This window comes from Equus asinus, chromosome 24 (assembly GCF_041296235.1).
Source record: "Equus asinus isolate D_3611 breed Donkey chromosome 24, EquAss-T2T_v2, whole genome shotgun sequence".
NCBI lineage: Eukaryota > Metazoa > Chordata > Mammalia > Perissodactyla > Equidae > Equus > Equus asinus.
This window is the reverse complement of record NC_091813.1, coordinates 51370355-51392144: the sequence shown is the minus strand read 5'-3', so window position 1 is coordinate 51392144 and position 21790 is coordinate 51370355. Positions and strand designations below refer to the sequence as shown.

The following is a 21790-nucleotide window of genomic DNA, read 5'->3' as shown; positions in this document are numbered from 1 at the left end:
AGTGTTTGAGGGCCAGGAATACTAAATCTTGTGCAATATGCAGAATAGTCCTGCAAAACAAAGAACTGTCCTGCTACAGTGCCACTAGCACCTGCACTGAGAAACACTGTTATACATCTAATTGAGATAAACTCAAGTCCCACTGCCAGGGGAAAAGACCAAGTTAGTCTTCTTGATGTCAAAATTTACCACCTGGTCATCAGTCAGATGTACATGAAACCCAGAGACACTGCTCACTTGTTTTCTGAACTTTTCCCTGCTCCAGATCGTTTCCCCTCATCTACAAAGTGAGTATCAACATTGGGTCAACTATTTGCACTGTAATGCTTTGCAAATAGGGTTAAGGATAACTTTAGAGCCACTGTTGATATATTCCATTTTTTTATTCCCTATATCTGCTCAGTTACCAATCCTTCAATGTATTCTTTGAAATGGTGTTACTTTGAAATGATGCTTGTGCTTCTTTCTCTCTCCCCTTCCTCATTCACTCTGCTTCCATGGAGTCTCGCACTCATCTGCTGGACATCTGGATGAGAGAACCAGCCTCCCAAATGGCCCACTCTCAGGCTGATTCCTCTCCTATCCAGTCCACCTCCTCCCTCCAACTGCCGCTACACGTTCCCTAAACGTCACTTTCCTTACATTGCTTTTTACTCAAAATTCTTCAGTGAGTTTCTACTTCCCATCACATCACCCCTTCATGACTGCATCAAAACTTATTAAAGGTATTGGTAGTGTCTTTTTCAGCTTTGTATTTTCATTTTCATCTCTTTCATCTTTGTCTTTTCCAATGTGTCTGACACAAAATAGATGCTGAATATATACTTAATTACTATGCAATAGAAATTTGGTTCTTAATTTTCAAGACTTATGTCTAAACACTTATTTAAGCTGTTTTGTTTTCTACTTCAGTCCCAGCCCTTATTAATTTCACTCTGTGCTCTTGCAAGATTACCACAGCAAAGAATAGAACATTCAGTTTGCTAATTCTCATGATTTATTACTGTTGCAAAATTTTTCTGCTCAATTAATTAGCTCATAAGCTGCATACAACTGAGCACAGTACTGAGCAAATGGGAGCAACACTCCAACAAGTCCACAATAATTGTTTATTGCTTGCTGAAAATAATTCCACAGTTTGACTTGACCAAATTACATCAGGATGCATAATGGGTATTTGGGGCTTACAGCATAACCCAATCCTTAATACAAACATTATAAGGCCTGTCATGAAACTATAGGAGAAGCCTGTAAAGTTAATGGAAGTTTCCCATTATAGGCCATGAGTCTTATAACAGACATTACAGCTAAGACATATGAAAAAGAAAAAGAAATGGAATCAGATAGATGGTGTATCAAATTGTACTAATTTATAATGAATTTGAAATGAATCCTTCACTTTTGAATTTGTGTTTGCATCCAGATAATCCCTGAACACTCATTCACTCTCAGAGCAAAGTACTCAATTAAAGACTGGTTCTCAATCTGGAAAAGCTCAAACAGCCTACAAGTCACAATTTCCTTATATTTATATGCATGGATTTGATATGAAAATATTCTTGAATTATGGTGTTTTAACCAACCGCTCTTACTCTTTAATTCAATATTCAAAGAAGCTATGCCTGTAAATCCCCAGCATTCTTCAGAAACAGTATCAGCCCTGAGAGCAACCAAGCCTTTAAAAATATTTCCATATTTTATTTCCTTTATTTCTATCTTGTTTAAATAAAGAGAGAAAGCATTTATAATCTCCATTCAGTTACATAGAATTGGAATACTGCTATGTAACAGAAATCATCAACTAATGCACACGAATTGAAAGTCAAGCAACTTTGGTCTAGGCTGAATTGAATTAAGTCTTGACCTTGTAAACATTTCCATAGGAGGTAGAACATATACATTTGACTTTTTGTCAAATAAGGGATAGTAAACAATGATTCTGAGATCCTAATAAATTAAAGGTATTTCAGAGGCATTAAATAAACTTTTCTCTTTTTTAGAAACCAAAGATGAAACAGCATACAGATTTTCAATAAATTAGAAAGTGAAATATTAGATCTTCATAGTTGAAATGTTTGCATCTTTAAAGCTCCACCGATTCCATTTGATAATGTTTGAAACTATGATTAACAATGAGATCACGTTTTAAACAATTTGTGTGCAAGGAAAACTCTGCAAGTATCTTCGTTCACTTTGGAGTTGTCCACAGCTTCATACCAGTAACTTGAAAAACAATGTCCTGCCACTGTGTATTCCATTTTCTTTACTCTGATGGCAATCTGAGTTAATAATATTTGAGCAGTAGAGATTTTAAAAGTTTCAACCCCTACTCAACATTGTCGATTTAAGTGCCTCCAGCTGCTGCTCCCATGAACACAGTGTTGATGGGTGGTAAAGAGGACACCATTTCTCTACCATTTGCTCCATGGGAATCCAGGCTTTCTTGAGCTGAGTATTGATTGGAAGTTCCATACATACATTGGGATGACGAGGAAGGAATTGGAGTTTGCAAGCTGGAGGCTGTAAGGGAAAATATAATCAGCAATTGAAAATTTACAGTTTCTTGTTTCTGCAAGTGCCAATTACTTTAAGCCTCTGTATTTATTTTTGCATTTAGCACACTTATCTGTACTAAATTTGGGTGTGTATGGTTCCTTAGAATAATTTTTATCTTTTCTTCCAGTTCCCCCTTACTGTTCTCACAGAAATTCTTCTACACATTTCACAAAGAAAACTCAATTTCAAACTTAGATGCAGACAACTTTATCACTAAAATATACCCCCAATCCACCTCCTCTTTCCATCTGCGTCTCTACAATTGTGGTTCAAATGACCATCTTCTCTTACCTGGACCAACACAGCAGCCTCCTAACTAGTCTCATGACCCTCACCTTTGCTCCACTCCCTCACTCTGCAGAAAGGAGTCATTCCTGCTGAAGTATACATCAAATTGTCACTCTTCTTCTCAAATGCTACAATGACATCCCATTACTTTTAGAACAAAATCCAAGTTCCTTGCCCTGATTCATATCACCCTTTGTGAATTGGTCTCCGCCTTCTGACTTATTTTTCTCCGCCCTCTTCTTCATTCACCACGCTCAAAACACACTGGCCTTCTTTCTGCTCGTTGAATTTTCCAAACTTTTTTCCATTTCAGAGACCGTGCACTTGCTATTTCTTCTGCCTGGAACTCCACCATCAGACCTTTACGTCATTGCCTCCTTCTTACCACTCAGCTTTCAACTCCAATGTTTCTGCCTCAGTATTCCTTTCCCAACTACCTCACCTAAAGTAGCTCCTCCATTACTATCTGTCATTTTACCCTATTTAACTGACTTCACAGTATCTGCATTTTGTGTGTGTGTGTGAGGAAGATTCGTCCTGAGCTAACATTTGTTGCCAATCCTCCTCTTTTTTTGCTTGAGGAAGATTAGCCCTGAGCTAACATCTGTGCCAACCCTCCTCCATTTTGTAGGTGGGATGCTTCCAGAGCATGGCTGATGAGTGGAGTAGGTCGACACCTGAGATGGAACCCATGAACCTGAGCTATCGAAGTGGAGTGTGTGGTACTTTAAACACTCAGGCACAGGGCTGGCCCCTGAAATTATCTTTTTAATTCATTTGTTTACATATTCACTGCCTTATCTCTCCCTTCTAGAATATAAACTTCACACAGGCAGGGACTGTGTCCCAGTCACCACCATAACCTCACACCTAGAATGAAGTTTGGCACACAGTAGGTTCTCAAAAAATTTGACAACTGGCTTACTAACCTACACTTTCGGCATTTATGGTTGCTGTGTTCTCATTGATAATTTCTAACTACCATCTTCCCTGTCACTAAAAACTGGGCTTTATAACTAAGGAAACATATAGTGGATCCTAACTCCCCCTATACTATTTACTGACTTATTCTGTCCCCTTTTTCACCCTGACGCCATCTTTGCAATTTACTTGTAAGCCAGCCCTGACAACTAAAGCTTAGAATCCATCCTACACCCAAGCTATGTTCCATCATAGCTCCCACTATCTCTACAAGTAAACAGAACTAATAGTACCAATAGCAACGTGGTACATTTTAGTCTCACAGGGAGGAAACTTCCTGAAGTGGAATTTTCTGCTTCATTAGAGTAACCTAGAAGCAATGACCATCTGCAGATAGCACAAGACGAGCTGCTGGACTCCGCTCGGGGAGCATCTGTGATGGTCACAGGAAGGGAAGAAGTGCTTCCTATTGAATTATTGGAAAAGCACACTGAGTGGGGAGAGATGGAATTTATCTCACTTTCCCTTATGCTCTGGTTGGGTGACAATGCCCTTTTACTTATTGCTAGTCTAAAATCAATTCCATTGGAAGATTCCAACCATCTCTTACAAGCATTAACACTCTGCTTGATACTTTCATGGATATATACTTGCTCTGTAATGCCTTCTTTGAAACAAATTTGTTTCTAAAATATATTTTTGCCTCTTTTTTCAACTCACTGATTTATTGAATTACTACTGTGTGGCAGACACTTTGCTGGGTGCTGCTGATGCATCTAGTACAAGTTGCAGAATTTTCTTAGGGGCAGTAACATGGTTGGAAGAAGATGCCAGGGGACTTCAGGGCAAACACACCATTTTGCTGACTTTTGCTTAGACTGGAGGTTATAGAAGAATTAAAATAGCAACGTTTCCTACAGAGATGTCCAATCACATTTTACATACAATTGAGAAAATGATGGTAACCTCCATCACAAGTCACTATTTTTTAAACTTAGAGTGGTTTTAGGGTACTGATGGAGATTATGGGGCCCAAAGACACCTCTTGGCACTGCCCCTGGGTCCAACAGCGCACAAGACAGAGTGAGAAAAAGACATCATCACTGCTATCATAAAACTGCCAGTCTTCTAGCCTGCATTTGACAGGCTATATTAATTTTTTGCATACATTATAGATGCCAACTATTCTTTTTGGAAAGAATAACAGATCTAGCAGTAGGCTGCACAGCGACATACATACTGAGAAACCATAAGACTATTTCTAACAGATACAAAAATATAACTTCAGATCCAAAGTGACAAATCATCTGTAGGAACAAGAGTGCTCAGCTCACCTCAATAGTTAGCCTCCAAAATAATACTGCACACCTGAGGTTAACAATTTTTAAAATGTTTTCAAGAACAACCGAAATAATTTACCTACTACTGGAGTTCGACATGCAACTGAAGGTGATGTGTCTGCATAAAACGAGCTCGTCTGCTTTCTGCTACTGTCATCTAAAATGTTAAGTGGATCATGGATGTCGCTGTAGGGAGGCAAGGAGCGAACACTGCTGATGACAGAAACGTGTTGATTCACCATGGAGCCAAGTCGATGAGACTCTGGGTAGTTTATATTGCTTCCATAGTATCCTATAACAGAAAGTGTTGAGAATGTACTATTAACTTATTACAAAGAACATTCCAAGAACGAAAAAAGGGACAAGGTAGGGCAGAGCCCTAAAGATATCACAGTGTAAATATGATATTCACATCCACGTTTATTTCCACATTTACTATAGAGTTGGATTTGTGCTTATCTATGGATATGGTTCACTATGCTGTTTTTGTTTTTTTTAAAAATACATAGGAGTTATTCTATTATTAATTTTAAGGTATAAGCCTACATCTCTCTCCTCTTTCCCTTATCTAAATTAACAAGATCTGCCAATGAAGAAAAGAAAGCGCTTCTGGCTTCTCACAAAGATTACACTACTTGTCAAATACCAATTCTATTTACAGATTCTTGTTTCTGGGAGAAGCACTGGCTTACCCTTGGGAGAGAGGCATCAGAGCAGCATACACACAGAGCATATTTTGGTGCTTGGAGAAGGCCACAATCTTTCCAACTCCCTAACTTCAAGAGTTTTATCAGCTTGACAAGGGGCACTATTTTGGTCCTAATCTTTAAGATCTGCTGCTAGCTTTTTGGAAGAAATATTATTCACTAAAATTATTTTCAAAGGACAGAACACTCTTCTTTGGGGCTATTAAGGTTGGTCTCAAACATATGGTTTGACATAATATTTTTTTCATCAAGTCTGGCGTTTAGAAGGGCAACTTTAAGAAAGCCACAAGAAGTAGGGATATGTTTGTATGTGGCAGAAATTAACTCCAAATGTCTAAGATTCCATGATCTTCAGAAGCTTTACATGGGATGACATGGCACTCAGCAGAGGTGGGACTCAATGTTTGATCCTGTCTCATTGCCATCTCAAAAGCCAGGAAAAATTCTTTAAACATTTCAATACCATTAGGTGAATTAGGAGGCAATGTTGCTCCTTGGCAGCTGGCAGCCCCTGTGTTGCTCAGGAAACTGAAGCTTCCTGTGTTTAAAAACTGCATACTGTGTGAATCTTGGCCATGTGGCGATGGTCCATAGCTGGAAGGTGGCCGAGAATTATATGGAGACCCAGCACAGCTGCCACTGAAGAAGTCTCTAGAAAGCTGCTGTTCACTCCAGGCCGTGCATCGACCATGCTCGGGGCGATGAGGATAGAGTCCTGATGGGGGGTGAGGCTGTGCCCTAAACACAGTCTGATAGTTAGAGTTGGTCCCATAAAACTCGTGGTTGGCTTGAGGGAGAGTAGGATAAATGGGCTCTGGGTATGTTGAGCAGTGTGAAGGGGCTGACAGCACTGGACCCACACTTGGGGGTCTTCCTGCCATTGGCCCCTGGTTAATGACACTTCCTCGGTTCACCATGGCTGGAGAAATGGGTGGTGTCATCAGATGACCAGTGTTCTGGGAAAGTTCCATTTGACCTGGAAAAAAATTACCAGAGCATTCACTAGTGGCATATTAATATATCTTTTTCCAACTTAGTTCATTCCTACCCTCCAAAAATAACAGAACTGGGGAACATCAAAAATATAAGTTTAAAAAACACCATCACGATACATGTATATTTCACAGCATTGGAGAGTTTTGGAGTTAGTGGCTATAGAAGAAAGCCTGGGATGGCTTCATGCTTTCACGGTACGAGGATGGTTAGAATTCAAGCTTGGGAAGAGCAAGGAGGTCTGCTGTTCACATTTCTGCATAATTAAAAAACAAGCTGAATGTTAAATGGTTTGATTTTTAGGGTAAGAGAAAAAGGCAATAATGTCAACATGACCATAGCTTCGAAGCAGCCAATTCAAAACATCGTGCAAATACCATTGATGAGCAATGAGTTATGAATGCCACGAACTCCCTGGGTCTCCGATTTTCCATTGGTGGAATTAGGTCCCTGAACTATAATGCCCTTCCAGGTTTAAAATTCTGTGTGTCCAATGAATTAATGTATATAAAAGAATTTTTAAAAAGACATAAGGCAATAGGCAGACTTAAAGCATTATCTAGGAGTTAGTTCAAGCCACTAATCCTTCAGATTGACACAAAGGGGACCCTAGACCAAAGAGGGAAATTATTGTCAGAGTTATCCTAAAATGGCCAAATCCATTTTTTAGTGAAGGAAAAATAAAGTCTCCTCAAAAGCCAAAAATAATTAAGCAGCCCAATCTTTTGACTCTCAAAGCATCTTAAGGTTTTATTACATCCAATCTAATTTTTTCTTCCACTAAATGAAGATAACTGATTATTTGTACTTCTGATATAACTAAGAGAGTGCGTCAAAGTGTGATGCCTATGTTAACAACGGTATTGATAAAAATGTGAATGACGAATGCTGAAAAATCACAAAAATATCACAAAGCTTTATGATGTCAGTTAAGATAAGCTTTTTTAATTCTTGGAATGCCTGTAGGTTACCAGTTTTAAGAAAACAAAGGAATAGGCCCCTGTGAGATGTAATGAAGCCAAAGTGGTTTTCTTGGTTGTTTCACGGCATACCTGTGAGCGGCAGGTTGTCTGTATTCCCAGCAGGGAATGGGGGCAGAGCAGCAGAGAAGTCTCCAGGTTGACTGGATGACAGAGGAAGATAGGTCGTTTCCACATGGCTTTCATTCTTCACAGTGTCACTGGAAACTGTGCTCCCTTTATTACGGTTGGCCAGAAAACACGAACTTGGAGAAGCAGTGAAGGCAGCTTTACTTGCATCTGGAAAGAGTTTTTTAAACGGAAAAGCTAACATCATTCTCCTAGTAGATAAACCCTAGTAAAAGAAACTGAAAATGTTTTAGAGTTGTGTCATAAATCTGGAAACTCCTGAGAAATGTCCACGGGAAACGAGGCTGGCAGATCTTTAGTCTTGGCAGTGGTGCTGGTTTTTGTGAAGTGTATATTTGTGGGTGTAGGTGTGTTCTGAGGGGCACCAAATAAACCACTCTGGAGTGGACAGTCCTCAAAATGCAAGCCGTCACATCCCAATTAGATGTGTCCCCTTCCTTCTCTAAACCCCTATAGAACTTATTTCTATACCATTTATAATGTGGTATACGACAATTGTCTTGAATTACAGTTATTTTTTGTATTATAGTCGCCTCTCCAATTTTCTCTAAATTCTCCAGAAGTTAAGAAGATAGATTTGTATCCTTCAGAGTTTCCAGTGAAGTACTTTGACTACTCTATATCTTAATGGAGGAAAGTAAAAATAGTGCTTGAATAGTGCTAGTATACTGTCATAGTAGTGACATGTTTGGGGAAAAACTCTGAGACTGTTATAAACCCACTTAACACGTGTGCTTATAAATTCTTAAACAAAGCAATATGCAAAACACAATATATATTTTAAATTACCTGAATTCTTCATATATTTGTCCAATAAATTCTGTAACTCCTGCTCTTTGTCATTATTAAACTGGGTCTCCATGGCCAGGAGAATGTATTCATCGAGAAGCATTCGGATCAAATGGAAAGAACCTTGCATATGGATGGGGAATGGGCAGAGGACATTGTGAGAAGAAATAAGGGAGAGAAAAAGAAGGAAAGAGAAAGAGAGAGAAGTCAAGTTATCTTTGTGACCATCTCGCAACACTTTACAAGGAGCAACCGAAATAAACAAATACTTGTTGGACTTTAAATGACCTGCTAAGACCAACATGCTTAACTTGGGTCTCTAATCTTTCTGGGTCCCGCCTGCCCAGCTCACTGTGTGTACTGTCCTGCCAGCTCTTTGGCCACTAATTACATCAAAGGAAAATACGGATGAAAGTGAGACACGCTTTATGCTTTAAGAGGGCACACACTGCAGGGTGATAAGCTTTAACCCGGGGAGAATGAGCTCTACTCTGCTCTATTTCTGTTTACTTTCTACTAAATAATTAGACAACGGCCAACATAGTCTGAAAAGGTATCAGGTTAGAAGATGTCTTTCTAACCTGGAGCAAAATGCTCTTTGATTTGATAAAAGCAAAAGAGTAATTTTCACGTGGAGGATGTCCTGGAAAACCTTAAACATCTTTTAACTATTCAACAGATTTCCCCACACAAGTCTTTTTTTCACAATAAAGTCAGGCTTCGATGTTGTATAGTTTAAGAAACCTTAAATATGAGCAAGATATTTCAAATAATAGACAATACATTTTGTTGAGCCCTCAATACAAGCTCACTGATTTTACCTAACTCCATTGAAAATTACATAAAAACAATTTAATTGATTGCAATCTATTTTATCTTCTGAAGATTTCTTGAAATGCAACTACTAAATCCAGAAGTACTGTCCATGAAATAGCATTATAACTACAAACTGAGAATCCCAGAAATTTGAGGAAAAAGAAAGTATTGGATTTTTTAAAAAGCTGAGGACTCAATTTTTTTTCATAAGTCAGATAGATTATGAAAGATGGCTCAGAAACATGAGAGCAGGTCTTTTGCTCTTTGATTCTTGGAGTGAAGCTACATGGGTTCCCTGAAAAGACACCAAAATTTGCCATATTGCAACGAATAGTGCCTTTGGAAAATAATGTATTAATTATTGTTTATTTGCTTGTTGACAAAGAAAATTTATCCAAGCACTGATGGAATGTAATGATAATAGCTGCTATTCCTTAAGTGTTTACCAGGTGCCAGGCAATGCACTTTATATACATCATCTCATTAGAGGCCTACACAACCCAATGAAAGGAATATTCTCTCCCTTCTATGGTGAGCACCTAGCTTGGGTAAAGCCCACACCAGAGAGAAGCAGTGTGAGGATTTAACTGCACGTGATCTGACTCCCAAATCCAAGCTCATAACTACCGTTTTACTGGCTCGATATTCAGATACGGTTTGAGAAGTGATGGTGCCACATGTCTAAAAACTGATAGGAAATATGACTAGGGAATGAATGATGTAATTCATTTAAGAAGAGTTTTATAAAGCACATAGGATACCAAAACTGGATGCATTGTTCAAGGTGAGATTATGCATTACTCGAGCACCAAAAAAGCTCCACTTCAGCAGAAAGTCTTGAGCCCTCTTCTTTAATGATCTTCCATTTTGTTTGCTGGTCTAAAAGTAAAGGAACAAAATGAAACTGTAAAATCTGTCATCTCCTTACTACGTGCACCCTACATAAAATCAAGAGATAGATAAACTGTTTGACAAATGGACAGATGGCTGACACGTCATTTATTTCATCAAATAAAGTGATCTGTCCATGGATTTTAATTTGAGTCCATCTTTGCTGTCATTCTTAGGGTTAACAGATCTTTATTCTGTATGGTTTGTTACCTAATAAAATTGTACCACAAAATGGAATAATTTACAAAATATTTTATCTGCTGATTTTCCTTTGACAGAACTTTAAAAAGAACAGAAGGTGAAGTGTGAAGGAAGGGTTATATATTTCTGTGAATGATTAACTGACTCTTCTGGTCTTGAATGATAATCTGTTTTCCTTCCAGGAGAAAAAAAGTCCCTACACTAGAACTGGCTTCCTTGATATGGCATGGCTAACACCAGCTAGTGATGGATATATTTGTTCTTATTGCCTTGTTTCATGATGGATGACTTCAAGGTTAACTGAAAGAGGTGAAGAAACCACATACAAAACGCAAAATACTGAGCTCCTGGAATTCAAAATGTGAATACTTAAAACCGTATTTTCTTTCAGCACTTGTGATAGCTTGCTTTTTAGAAAAGGGCCAGAATCTTTCCAGTTTTCAAGTTTATCTTTCACAGTTACTCTGCTGTAACTTTATTGATGACAGGGGAGGCAGAGTGTCTTGCAGTCCTTCATCAAGAAAAGATAAATAGAATGTAATATACGCCCAATGCTCTCAAATCTGACAAAGTCCTAGTTTTGATATTTGGGCTGCCTTCTTTGTAGGGCTTCAAAAGCTTTTCAGATCATTTTCATACACAGCCTGTCACCCGCCCCTACCACCACCATACAAGAAGTTACAGCCAGTTTAGCATTTATTTATTTTTTGAATTTGTTATTGAAAAGTACCTTAATAACTCTCTGCTCTACCACGGTATCCAGCCATTCAATAAAAGCCTCCACAGTGGCATTCTTCTTAAGGAGATCTTTCAGTTCTTGGAACACCGTGATAGAGTCGTCTACCATGTAAAAGAGAAAGAAAAAAGAAAGCAGAATATTACACTCTACTTTGAATCGAAGAAAAAAATCTTAAACTAGAAATTATTAATGATTTTATAGCATAAAAGGGAAAGATAGGTAGATTAAGTGTGTTAAAGGAATTAATTTCATATCCCGGGAACAATAACAAAAAATCCTTAGTACTTTACTCTTCAAAATTTTTATCATAAGCACATGTATCTTGGTATATCCCGAAATATAGGTTTATATACTGGGGAAGAGTAGGTTGTCTATATAGTTGATTATTCATTTTGAATCTAACGCTTTCATTAAGTGCAACAGATTAGCTGAAAGCTAATGAGTGAAGTGAGCTAAATTTTTTGATTTCCTGCTTTCTGAGATATCCTTTATCTTTAGCAAAAATTAAATTCTGCGCTGCAGAACTGAGTCACATGAATGACCTTTTATCATGTTATTATGTAAAATTTAAAGGGGCAGTTTAGGACTATCATTTTATTAAAGAGTTTGAGGTTTATGGTATCTCAAAGAGTAATATAATTTTATGTCAGGAAACAGAAAGCAGGTCTGAGGTTGGACTGTCGCCAGAGAACAGTCCGTCATTTGTGCTATGGCTTATAGGTGGCTGCATTTTTTTTTAATTTTAATTTTTTGTCTTTTGGGAGAGAAAGGGAGGGAGAAATAGTGGGCTGTTAGCCCTCGGAAATTGTGCCTGGTTGTCTAGTCACGTGTTTTGGCCTGGTAAGTTCTGTCAGATGGTCCAGTCTGAGCAGGGGGTCTCTGCTTTGAAAAACAGTATCATGCTGAGATATCATTTTGATTTGCATCATATACCATATGATGCCAAGAGCATAAAGCACATGGAAATTTGTAGACATGTAATATAAAACTGAAAGAAAACTCATAAAATTTAAAAACCATTTTGATAATTTTCAGGTTATTTCTACTTTAGTTATTTCTAGGCAATAAGTTTATGGAGGACTTTTATTTTCCTCTTAATATTTTCCATAATTAGTAAGTACAACTGTTTTTAAATAGAGAACAAATTATTTTTATTAAAAATGTTTCTCAAACAGATGTGCGTCCAAGTAACGTAATGGAAACATTACATTAATGTTACATAATGTAATGGTAATGTCTGGAAACATTTTTGGTTGTCACACCTATGGGGAGGCTGCTACTGGAATCTAGCGGGTAGAGGCCAGGGATGTTGCTAAATATCCTACAAGGCATAGGACAGCCTCTCCCACTATCAAAGAATTATCCAGCCCAAGATGTCAATAGCGCCCACGTTAGGAAACCCTGCTCTAAACAAAGGGAGAAGACTCACGTTCTGTGTAGATATCAGATTCAGTGTCTGTGCTGCCCGAAATAGTGAGAAGGGCCTGAGATCCAATACTATTCAAGTCAACCTTTTCAATATCAGATACCATAGAATTCACGACATGCTGGTCAAAGAGAGCTGGTCTGGCAATCTGCATAAAGAAAGTAAAAAAGACACTAAACTATATCAGTGATGGTCTATCTAAAGGAAACTTTTAGCTTCTAGAGAAATAGTTTCTTGAAGGAAAAGTATCATAAATAACTGTTTTCTTATTTTTAAAGTAATAGCTAAGGGTCATGATCATTTCTGTTAAAGCTTTGAAAACTACTTTTGGACTTAGAAGATGACTTTTTTTTAATCTATCATCATAAACAAGGATTTCACAATGTTATGTTTCTTATCTGGAACTACCCTCAGCTAGTCCTTAAAAATTTAGGGGGCTAGAAACCTTCATAAAACAAGCAATCATTTGAGGAGAGGGGGAGTATATTTTAACAATATACAAACATGTATTCCTAATTTAAAAATTACTTTTTTTTCTCCCTACGTAAGAGAACCAAATAGTAGGTAGTTTAAAATGTGTTGGGTTTGTGGGTTTCACAATATCAAATATCACATAGGTTCATTTGCTACAACCTTAATTTTTATTAATTGGACTCATGTGATAAATAAGAGTTTTACATTTTACATCGCATTCAGAAGGGATTTTTTTTTTTACTTCTTATTTGGAAAAATTTTAAATTTACAAAAAAATTGCAAAGATAGTGTGAAGCATCGCCAGATGCTCTCTGTCCAGCTTCTCCTAACGTTATCATCTTCTCTAAGCTTATATATTACCAAAATCAAGAAATTAACATTAGTACAACACTAGTAATTAAACTGCAGGCATAATTCGAATTTCATCAATTTTTACACTAATATCCTTTTTCTGTTCTAGCGTTCACTCTAGGATCTCACATTCCATTTAATTGTTGTCTACTTAGTGTCCAGTCTCTGAAAGTTCCTCAGTCTTTGCTGTCAGATGATTCATTTTCGATTCAGAGACTCAAACACCCGTGCCTTACCAACATACCTGAGCAAGATGTAAGAAAGATGTTTGTCGTTTCAGAGAAGACACAAATCTTCGCACAATAGGTATTTTCTTGTCAGTTAGAGCTTCTGGCAAGTTTTCCAAGGATGAAACAACCCACTGTTCCCAATTTTTAGCAAAATTTCTTATGTCAGCCAGTAAGCTACAAGAAAAACCAACAACAACTATGTATTCAATGCTAAGTTGTTCAACACGTATTAAATAAATGTAGTTTAATGGAGGTATACTGTCTTCTATTATTCCAAGAACATGACTTTGAAGTCAGATAGACCTAGCCTATGTCTGCCATTTATCATCTTGGTCAAAATATTCAATCTCCTCAAGCTCCAGTTTCCTCATCTGTTAAATGGGAATAAGAATAGCAGGGGCCAGCCTCATGGCATAGTGGTTAAGTTCAGTGCACTCCACTTCAGTTGCCCAGGTTCACGGGTTTAGATCCCAGGCATGGACCTACACCACTGTCAGCCATGTTGTGGTGGCAACCCACATATAAATTGGAGGAAGATTGACACAGACATTAGCTCAACGCTAATCTTCCTCAAGGGGAAAAAAACCAGGAAGATTAGCAACAGATGTTAGCTCAGGGCTAATCTTCCTCAGCACAAAAAAAAGAGAGAGAGAATAGTATCTGTGTCATAGGATTATTATGAGGATTATATGACATAATTCTTGGAAAGCGCTCAGGTTAAAGCCTGGCATGTAGAGAGTGCTCAATAAGTAATACTTTATTATTAATATTAAACTCATAATTCAATAATTTTCTATAAAATATTTCTGGAAAAATGTAAGTGTGCACTTGATTTCGCATATATTGGCTTCTTGAGAGACATCACATTGGGACCATATGACATCATTTCAGGTATTTAATATTAGTTTCTAGTAACATAGTCTTGTAATCAAAATATAACTGTGGGATAAATTATCAAATATTTATTAATTATAGGACCCTACTTAGAAAAGTACAAATATTGGTTGTATATATATTATGAAAACATACTAAAATTTAAAAATCAGTCAACAATCTACATATCATATCTCAAACACAGATCCAAATATAATTGGAATAGTGTATATGTTGGGAACAGTGATGTGGTACAGAAAAAGAATAGGCAGAGTTTGGAGTTAAACATACCTCAATTAAAATCTAGGTTCTGCTTCTGACTAATTAGCTGACTCCGGGCAAATTAACTTCTTTCTGCTCCCAGATTCCTCATTTGTGAATTTGGGATCACAACAGCTAGTTTGGAAAGTCTGACAAGTTGTGTTTACAAAACTCCAATTGTTCAATGACAAGGAATTGCTTAAATAAAGTAAGTATTTTTCAGATGCTAGAAATCTATGCAATCGTTTAGAACGATAGTGTTGATCTATATTTGTTGACATGGAAAGACTTTCATAGTATTCTACCATAGCAATGTATTCTAGTTCCTATATGAGTATACTCTAGTTTCATTTTTGAAATATGTATATTTATAGATTTTCCTACAAAAAAGTCTGTGAGATAATAACCTAAGACATTAATAGTGCAATGAGATTGAGTGAGTTTGTAAATGTACTTATGCATGCTTTTCATTCTCTACAGTGATCATAAACTACTTGCATACCTGAGAGATAAATACATAAATAGTCCCTTTCAGGCTGGTTGTAGGAATTAAGTGAAATAATTTATGTAAAGTCTCAAAGCCAATATTGTGTTTAATAAAGATCAGGTACTATTACTCTTAGTCACGTGGCTGGATGCCTGCCACTAAATAAGCACAGCCATTCTGCTGTGACATAAAAGTGTTAAGTGTATCTAATTCAGAGCTCAGATTAATGCTTAAAGACTACATATGGATAATTAAAAGAAATCATTGAGCAGGCCAATGCCAACTATTATATAAGTAAATAAAACAACCTGGAGGAAAAAATAAATCAAAAATAAAATTGGTTTTATCAATCATCATGTATTTATTGAGCACCAACTATGTCCACCCTACATGTATTTGGGCCCCAAGGTACTAAAATAAATATCGTTATTTCATTAGACTTTGTTTTAAAAAAAAAATCTGGGGGGCTGGCCCCATGGCCGAGTGGTTAAGTTCTCACACTCCACTGCAGGCGGCCCACTGTTTCGTTGGTTCGATTCCTGGGCGCGGACATGGCACTGCTCGTCAAACCACGCTGAGGAAGCGTCCCACATGCCACAACTAGAAGGACCCACAACAAAGAATATACAACTATGTACTGGGGGGCTTTGGGGAGAAAAAGGAAAAAGTAAAATCTTTAAAAAAGAAAAAAAAAATCTGGCTTTTTTTTTTCCCAAGTCTCTATTGTTCTCCCATCAGAAAAGACTGTGAAGAACCTTCAGGAATCATTTCAATTTGAGATCTTATTCCTTTGTTAAAAGAAAGTGGGAATTCCATTATGCTTCTTTCTGATTTTGCAATTAAGACCAATGTTAATAATAAAGATAAAATAATTTTCCTTATAGTTTTTATTATTGTGATTATTTTCCATCAATTATCCCCATTTATCTTCCTTTAGCCAGTTTCCATTGAAGAACTTTCTCAGTATCTTGAAGGTCAACTACACTAAAATATTTATTTTTCACTTGGGCAGCTCTCAAATTAAAAGGATTTCAGGATCGTTCCATTGGTTTTGTTCATTGAGGTTTGAAAATAAGGATTGAGGCACATATCTTCCAGCTAATACGAAGGGAAAGGAGCAGGAGAATAATCTTGGTAAATGAATGAATTTCTGTATAATGTTTTCCCTTAGTATAATGTATAATGTTAAACCCTATACTAAGAAATTATAATATTTTATTGACTGAACCTACCTTTCAGGCATTTCTTGCATTGTTGCAGGAATTAGTACATCTGTAAGAACCTGAATCACAGCAAAAGAGTGTTAACATAAATCCTTACTTAGTATTTCTATAGAAAGACACATTATTTATCAATTACTTTTTATTCCTAGCTTTCTAGAGAATAACGTTAACTCATTTCTTAAAGTTATATTTTTATCTCTGAAATGAATGTACGTGTGAGTTGTGTGTGTGTTTGTGAGTGTGTGCATAAAAGACAAGGGGAGAGGGAGATCTAAGAACACGCAATACTAGATTAAGCAGGTGACACTCATGCACTGAGTACAGAGAGTTAATGGTTATAAAAGAAGGAATACTGAAAACAGAGGGCTGGACTGTGCCCTAAATGTGGGTGAGATGGGTAGGACCTTAATGAGGACCAGCAGAAAGAAGAAATTCGATAGTGCTGGCTGATCCCAGCTCAGGAAAAACTATGATAAATGAAGGAGGTGGGGAGCGGACAGGATAGGAGCCGTGCTCATCCACTAGGCTGGCTAATAAACCGAGTGGGCCAGCCTGGGGAAGAGGACAAAGGGGTCTAGAGGAGAAGATATTTCAAAATGTGGGTAGACACTAATTTATAAAGGCCTGTGTAGCCTACCAGCAAAGCATACCTGTATTCCTTGTGTATGAGATGGTAAAACAGGAGACAGCATTGTATACGCCCAGTATGTTGGTTACCAATGAACTGGCCTTGGGAATCATGCTCTGTTTTATGGACTAAAAGCTAACCACTCTCTAGAGATGGGCTGAAAATCTTGCAGAAGCTCATTTTACACTGCTCTATTTACAGTGCTCACTGTGCCTCCCTGGGTCTATGGTGAGAAGGGAAAATTTGATTTATTTAAAGGTACTTAAACTCAGGATTTTTGTGTTGGACTCAAAAAAATAGACCATTTGGGAAAAAAAAATGCTTTAAGGATATTTCTTGCAGGTGGTGAGTGACAGTCCAGACAGTGTTACCCTGATGGCGGTAAATGTGTGTGCATGACCCCCAGGTCTTTTCTTATACCCTCTCTTGGAGTCACCTTCTTTCTCCCTTCTGGTTATTTCCTTGAGGCTTAGACATTGCAGACAATCAGTTAGTACAAACCAACACTTTCTCTTTAAATAACGACATTCTTATTCAACCCAGAAAAATGAGACAATCCTCTCTCTCTTTTGTCATTCTTCAACTTTCACTTTAAAGGTAAAGAATATACGCACTTAGGCCTCCATTCTCTTATCCCGTGGTGAGGGAGAACTCATCACAGAGGATGAACACATGGGTGCCCCCCTTCTGGTTCAAGCCTACCTACAAGTTCTTGGTGTGCAAAGTTGCTTCTGGACTGAGTATATCTAGTTTCTGCCTCACTTCTCTGCAAACCTAAGAACCTAATCATAGTAACTAACTTAGAAGGATTTATTTCCTAAATGCTTAACAGGGTTCCAGCTTGGGTTTTCCTGCTAATTCAGATTATGTTTTAAAAGGAAAGCTTTTGTTTCTGCTTATGACAATATAACAAGTAAATGTGGTGAACTCACTTTAAAATACCCAGATTGCAATACAGTTTTCTCCCTCAGCTTGCACCTTGTTGCTCTTCTAACTAGGGAGCAGGTCGGGGAATTAACTTCTCTTCCTGCCCAGCTAAATGCTTGGCTAGAAGGCTAACCAGCTCATCTTTGTTCAGGGAGTCTTCATGATCCTCTATAGACACTTGAAGAATTTTATTCAGTTTGAGAACAGAATTAGACATTAATGCATTAAAGCTAGAGATTTCCAATATCTTAAAATTATTAATCCTGTAAGAGTGCTTAATTCTGCTTTTCCCCAAAACACTGATATTGTGAAAAAGCCATTATGTTATTTACTCTGAAAACACCTTAAAAACAGTCAATAAAAATTAACTAAGTTTTCATGTATGAGTATGTCACATTAGAATCATTCTTAGCTGTAAACAGAAGTTGATTCTGTTTTACTTAATGTAAACTTACCTTAAAATACATACACTATTAAACTGCTTGCTTTCTCATAAGAAAAAAAATTAGTAGTGTATCTCCACCCAGAAAGAACAAATTTATTGAAAAATAATGCAAAAATTTAGATAGAATGCTCTTTAAATAAATATATGGTTCATGTTTAAGATATCCCAAAGAGCTTACCTTATAAAGAATTGAGTCACAAACACAGAAGATGTCAATGATAACAGGATTTTCAAGCAGGGGAAGAAGATGATCAGGCATTCCTTGCCAAAAGTGTAATAAGAAATGCTGGATCTAGTTGCAGAGCAAAGAGTACGTACATTAAGATTTTTCCTTAACATGAACTCATATAAAGAACAAGACAAGAAAGCATATATATATATATATATATATAGTCAGCAAAGAATTCTTTGCCACTCTTACCTCTTCAAAGTTTCCATTAATTGCATTGTCCAGGATGCACTGGCAGTGAGTTTTATACATCATTATGAGGGTATCAACCTATTTCAAGGAAGAAAAAGATTAACCAAAGCATCCTTTCAACAGTGCCTTCATTTGTTCGTGCCTTCATTTGTTCATTCATTCAGCACTCATTTATAAAGCTCTTGTTATGTACCAGGCATTGTGCTCAATGCTGTGGGATCAAAAATAAAGGCATGATTCTTATTTCAAGGAGCTTACTGCCTTGGGAAGAAGAAAGGCAAGCAAATGAACAATTACAGTATAATAAGAACAATGAGAAAGGTGACTGTACAGGGAGCTATGGGCCAAAGCTGTATAATTTTCTGCCTAATAAGAAAATTACCTTTGATTGGAGAAATAAATGTAAAATGGTAAAAAAAAATGGTAAAACATAGCAACTCTTCACACAGTCTTATTAAGTGAGTGCTTGGGCAGTGTGGCATGGTGGTCCTCAGTTTTGGTTCTGGAGTCAAATAAAACTGAGTGCCCAGCTCCACTGCACTGCCTTGCATGTGTTGCCTAGTCTCTGAACCCTCGGCTTATTATCTTTAAGTAGGATGGTAATAACATATTATGCATATGGTGTTAAGAAGATTAAATAAAATAAAACGTGGTGCACATAGAACAGTGCCTGGTGCACAGTAAGACCTTACTAATTATCACCTAAAATTACTAATGATATCAAATGACTCATTTACCCAAAAAAGATTTGAACACTGAATGTCTATTATGAAAAGTTTCTATTTGCAAGTTACCACAGATATTTGCATTGCGTAGTTAAAAAATGTTAAACATATTCTAAAATTTGCAATAAATTAGAACTACATAATATTGTAGCAAATTAACAGTACTTAAATTCAAAACTCTTTCTTTCGTATGCTAGAAATCTCCCTACTTGTTACTAATTGTGTGGCCCATGTGAATAGGAGCACGGCTTACAGGTTAAAGGCGTGAGCTTTACCCTGAAACTACCTGGATTCAAATGCCAGCTCTAATTCCACTTACTAGCTATGCAATGTCGGCCAAGCTACTTAACATTTGTGTGTTTTAATTTCCTCATCTGTAAAATGCAGATGATAATAACAGTAAATATTGAACGGGGTTGTTACGAGGACTAAATGAATTAACAAATGCAAAGTGGTTGGAGTAATCCATAATGCATGTTAAGAAATTGACTGATGTTAGTTATTTTTATACCAATAGTATGGGATAAAATAGGGTGGTGATGGTGATGGGGGCATCCTACCCTAACCCTTTGTTCTCCAACTTTTACTCCTGCAGCCCTATGACAGCACACATCTTTGTGGTTTAACTCAAAACTATGTAATGATGACATGCAAATTACCAATCTACCTCCAAGCAAGTATGTCAACTATAAGACATCTGTAGTAGGATATGTCATCTGTAGCAGGATATGTCACCATTTAATACAATTTAGACGTGTTCTATACTTTAAGCAACGATATTATATTTTTAGATGGGTTGCCAAGATGTATATTTTTAAAATGAGGATAAGGACAGCATGAAAGATAGAAAAGAATTAGAAAAGAATTCATAACTGTTGTCAAAAATTAACCCTTTGAGCCCTGAAACCTACTAAAGAACAAGTAAGCTTTTATGTTCACAAGTATTTCCATTTATTTGTGTCAAAATTTATACAGAAATCATCCAAATTTTTAAACCTACCACTGGTACTTCATTTGTTTATTCAATATTTGCATAGTCTTAGGACAATACATTTTCACTGTAGTACACCTAGCATTCTTTAGAAACATAATTTTGCTCAATTTTCTGAGAAGAGACATCACATTATAGAGGGCAGGAGCAGAGGCAAGGCTTATTTCCAGTAAAGTCAGTGAGCATGTGGTTGGAGGTGACAAGTGCCTTGAGTGACACACTATGATGAGGCAGAAAGCAGTCCCCTCAGCCTCAGTGAACACCCCTCACTGGGGTCAACTTCTCACTGGGCAGCCTCCATCCTTTCTATCTCAAGAAAGCACATGCTTATAGTGCTTAGTTTCAGCCCAACACCTCTTTCTAGAAACTGACAAGCTATCTAGGGAACTTGGCTACTGGCTAAGAAGGTGAAAGGCAGGGCCCAGTTGTCCTTAAGGGACAAAAAGGGATGTTAGTGTTGGTGCTCACGAAGGGGACCACTAGAATAAACTTAGAAACCAGGGGTTATTTAAGCCTGTTGATTCCTGAATGACAAATGACCTACAGACCAGTTTTTCAAGTTGACAGGTAAGGAATTCCTTGGAGGCTAGCAGAGAAACTGAAATAAACTATTGGAACATGTTCCTCCTCTCTCTTTTTTTCTTTCTTGCCCTCTTCATCTCCCTCTCTCTCACCACGTATATTTACACAGTAAACATCTTCATGATATGTTTGCATGTAAGCAATCCTCTCCACAAAAGTGATCCAACAATACCCTCCCCAGAAGAACTGTGTTCCCCGAGGTCCCACTGATTTCCAAGGTTTCTCCATGAAATGCCTCACATGTTAACATTTACCAGAAGTGTTTCAAATCTGAAGTCATAAGATCACACATTATATTTATAAGGTTAAAAAATGATGTGATAACCCTGAGAAATGCGAAGGGAGAGGAGAATAGTAGGAAGTGGACATATTTCAGGAGACTTGCTTGGAATCGGC

The 21790-nt window shown here is 37.3% G+C and overlaps 1 protein-coding gene across 1 annotated transcript in view; it reads right to left on the bottom strand.

Annotated features, from left to right (window-relative positions):
* Positions 1-1097: 1097 nt before the first annotated feature.
* Positions 1098-21790, bottom strand: part of RFX6 (regulatory factor X6) — a 59284-nt gene continuing 38591 nt past the window's right edge. Inside the window, exons 8-19 of the mRNA XM_014866210.3 lie at positions 19097-19174; positions 18854-18967; positions 16685-16734; positions 13846-14005; positions 12780-12924; positions 11342-11451; positions 10281-10398; positions 8704-8826; positions 7858-8064; positions 6276-6788; positions 5185-5397; positions 1098-2520 (exon numbers count right to left, since the gene is read on the bottom strand). Of these exons, the coding sequence (XP_014721696.2) occupies positions 2345-2520; positions 5185-5397; positions 6276-6788; positions 7858-8064; positions 8704-8826; positions 10281-10398; positions 11342-11451; positions 12780-12924; positions 13846-14005; positions 16685-16734; positions 18854-18967; positions 19097-19174 (2007 nt within the window). The 3' untranslated portion in view covers positions 1098-2344. The remainder of the gene's footprint in view (positions 2521-5184; positions 5398-6275; positions 6789-7857; positions 8065-8703; positions 8827-10280; positions 10399-11341; positions 11452-12779; positions 12925-13845; positions 14006-16684; positions 16735-18853; positions 18968-19096; positions 19175-21790) is intronic.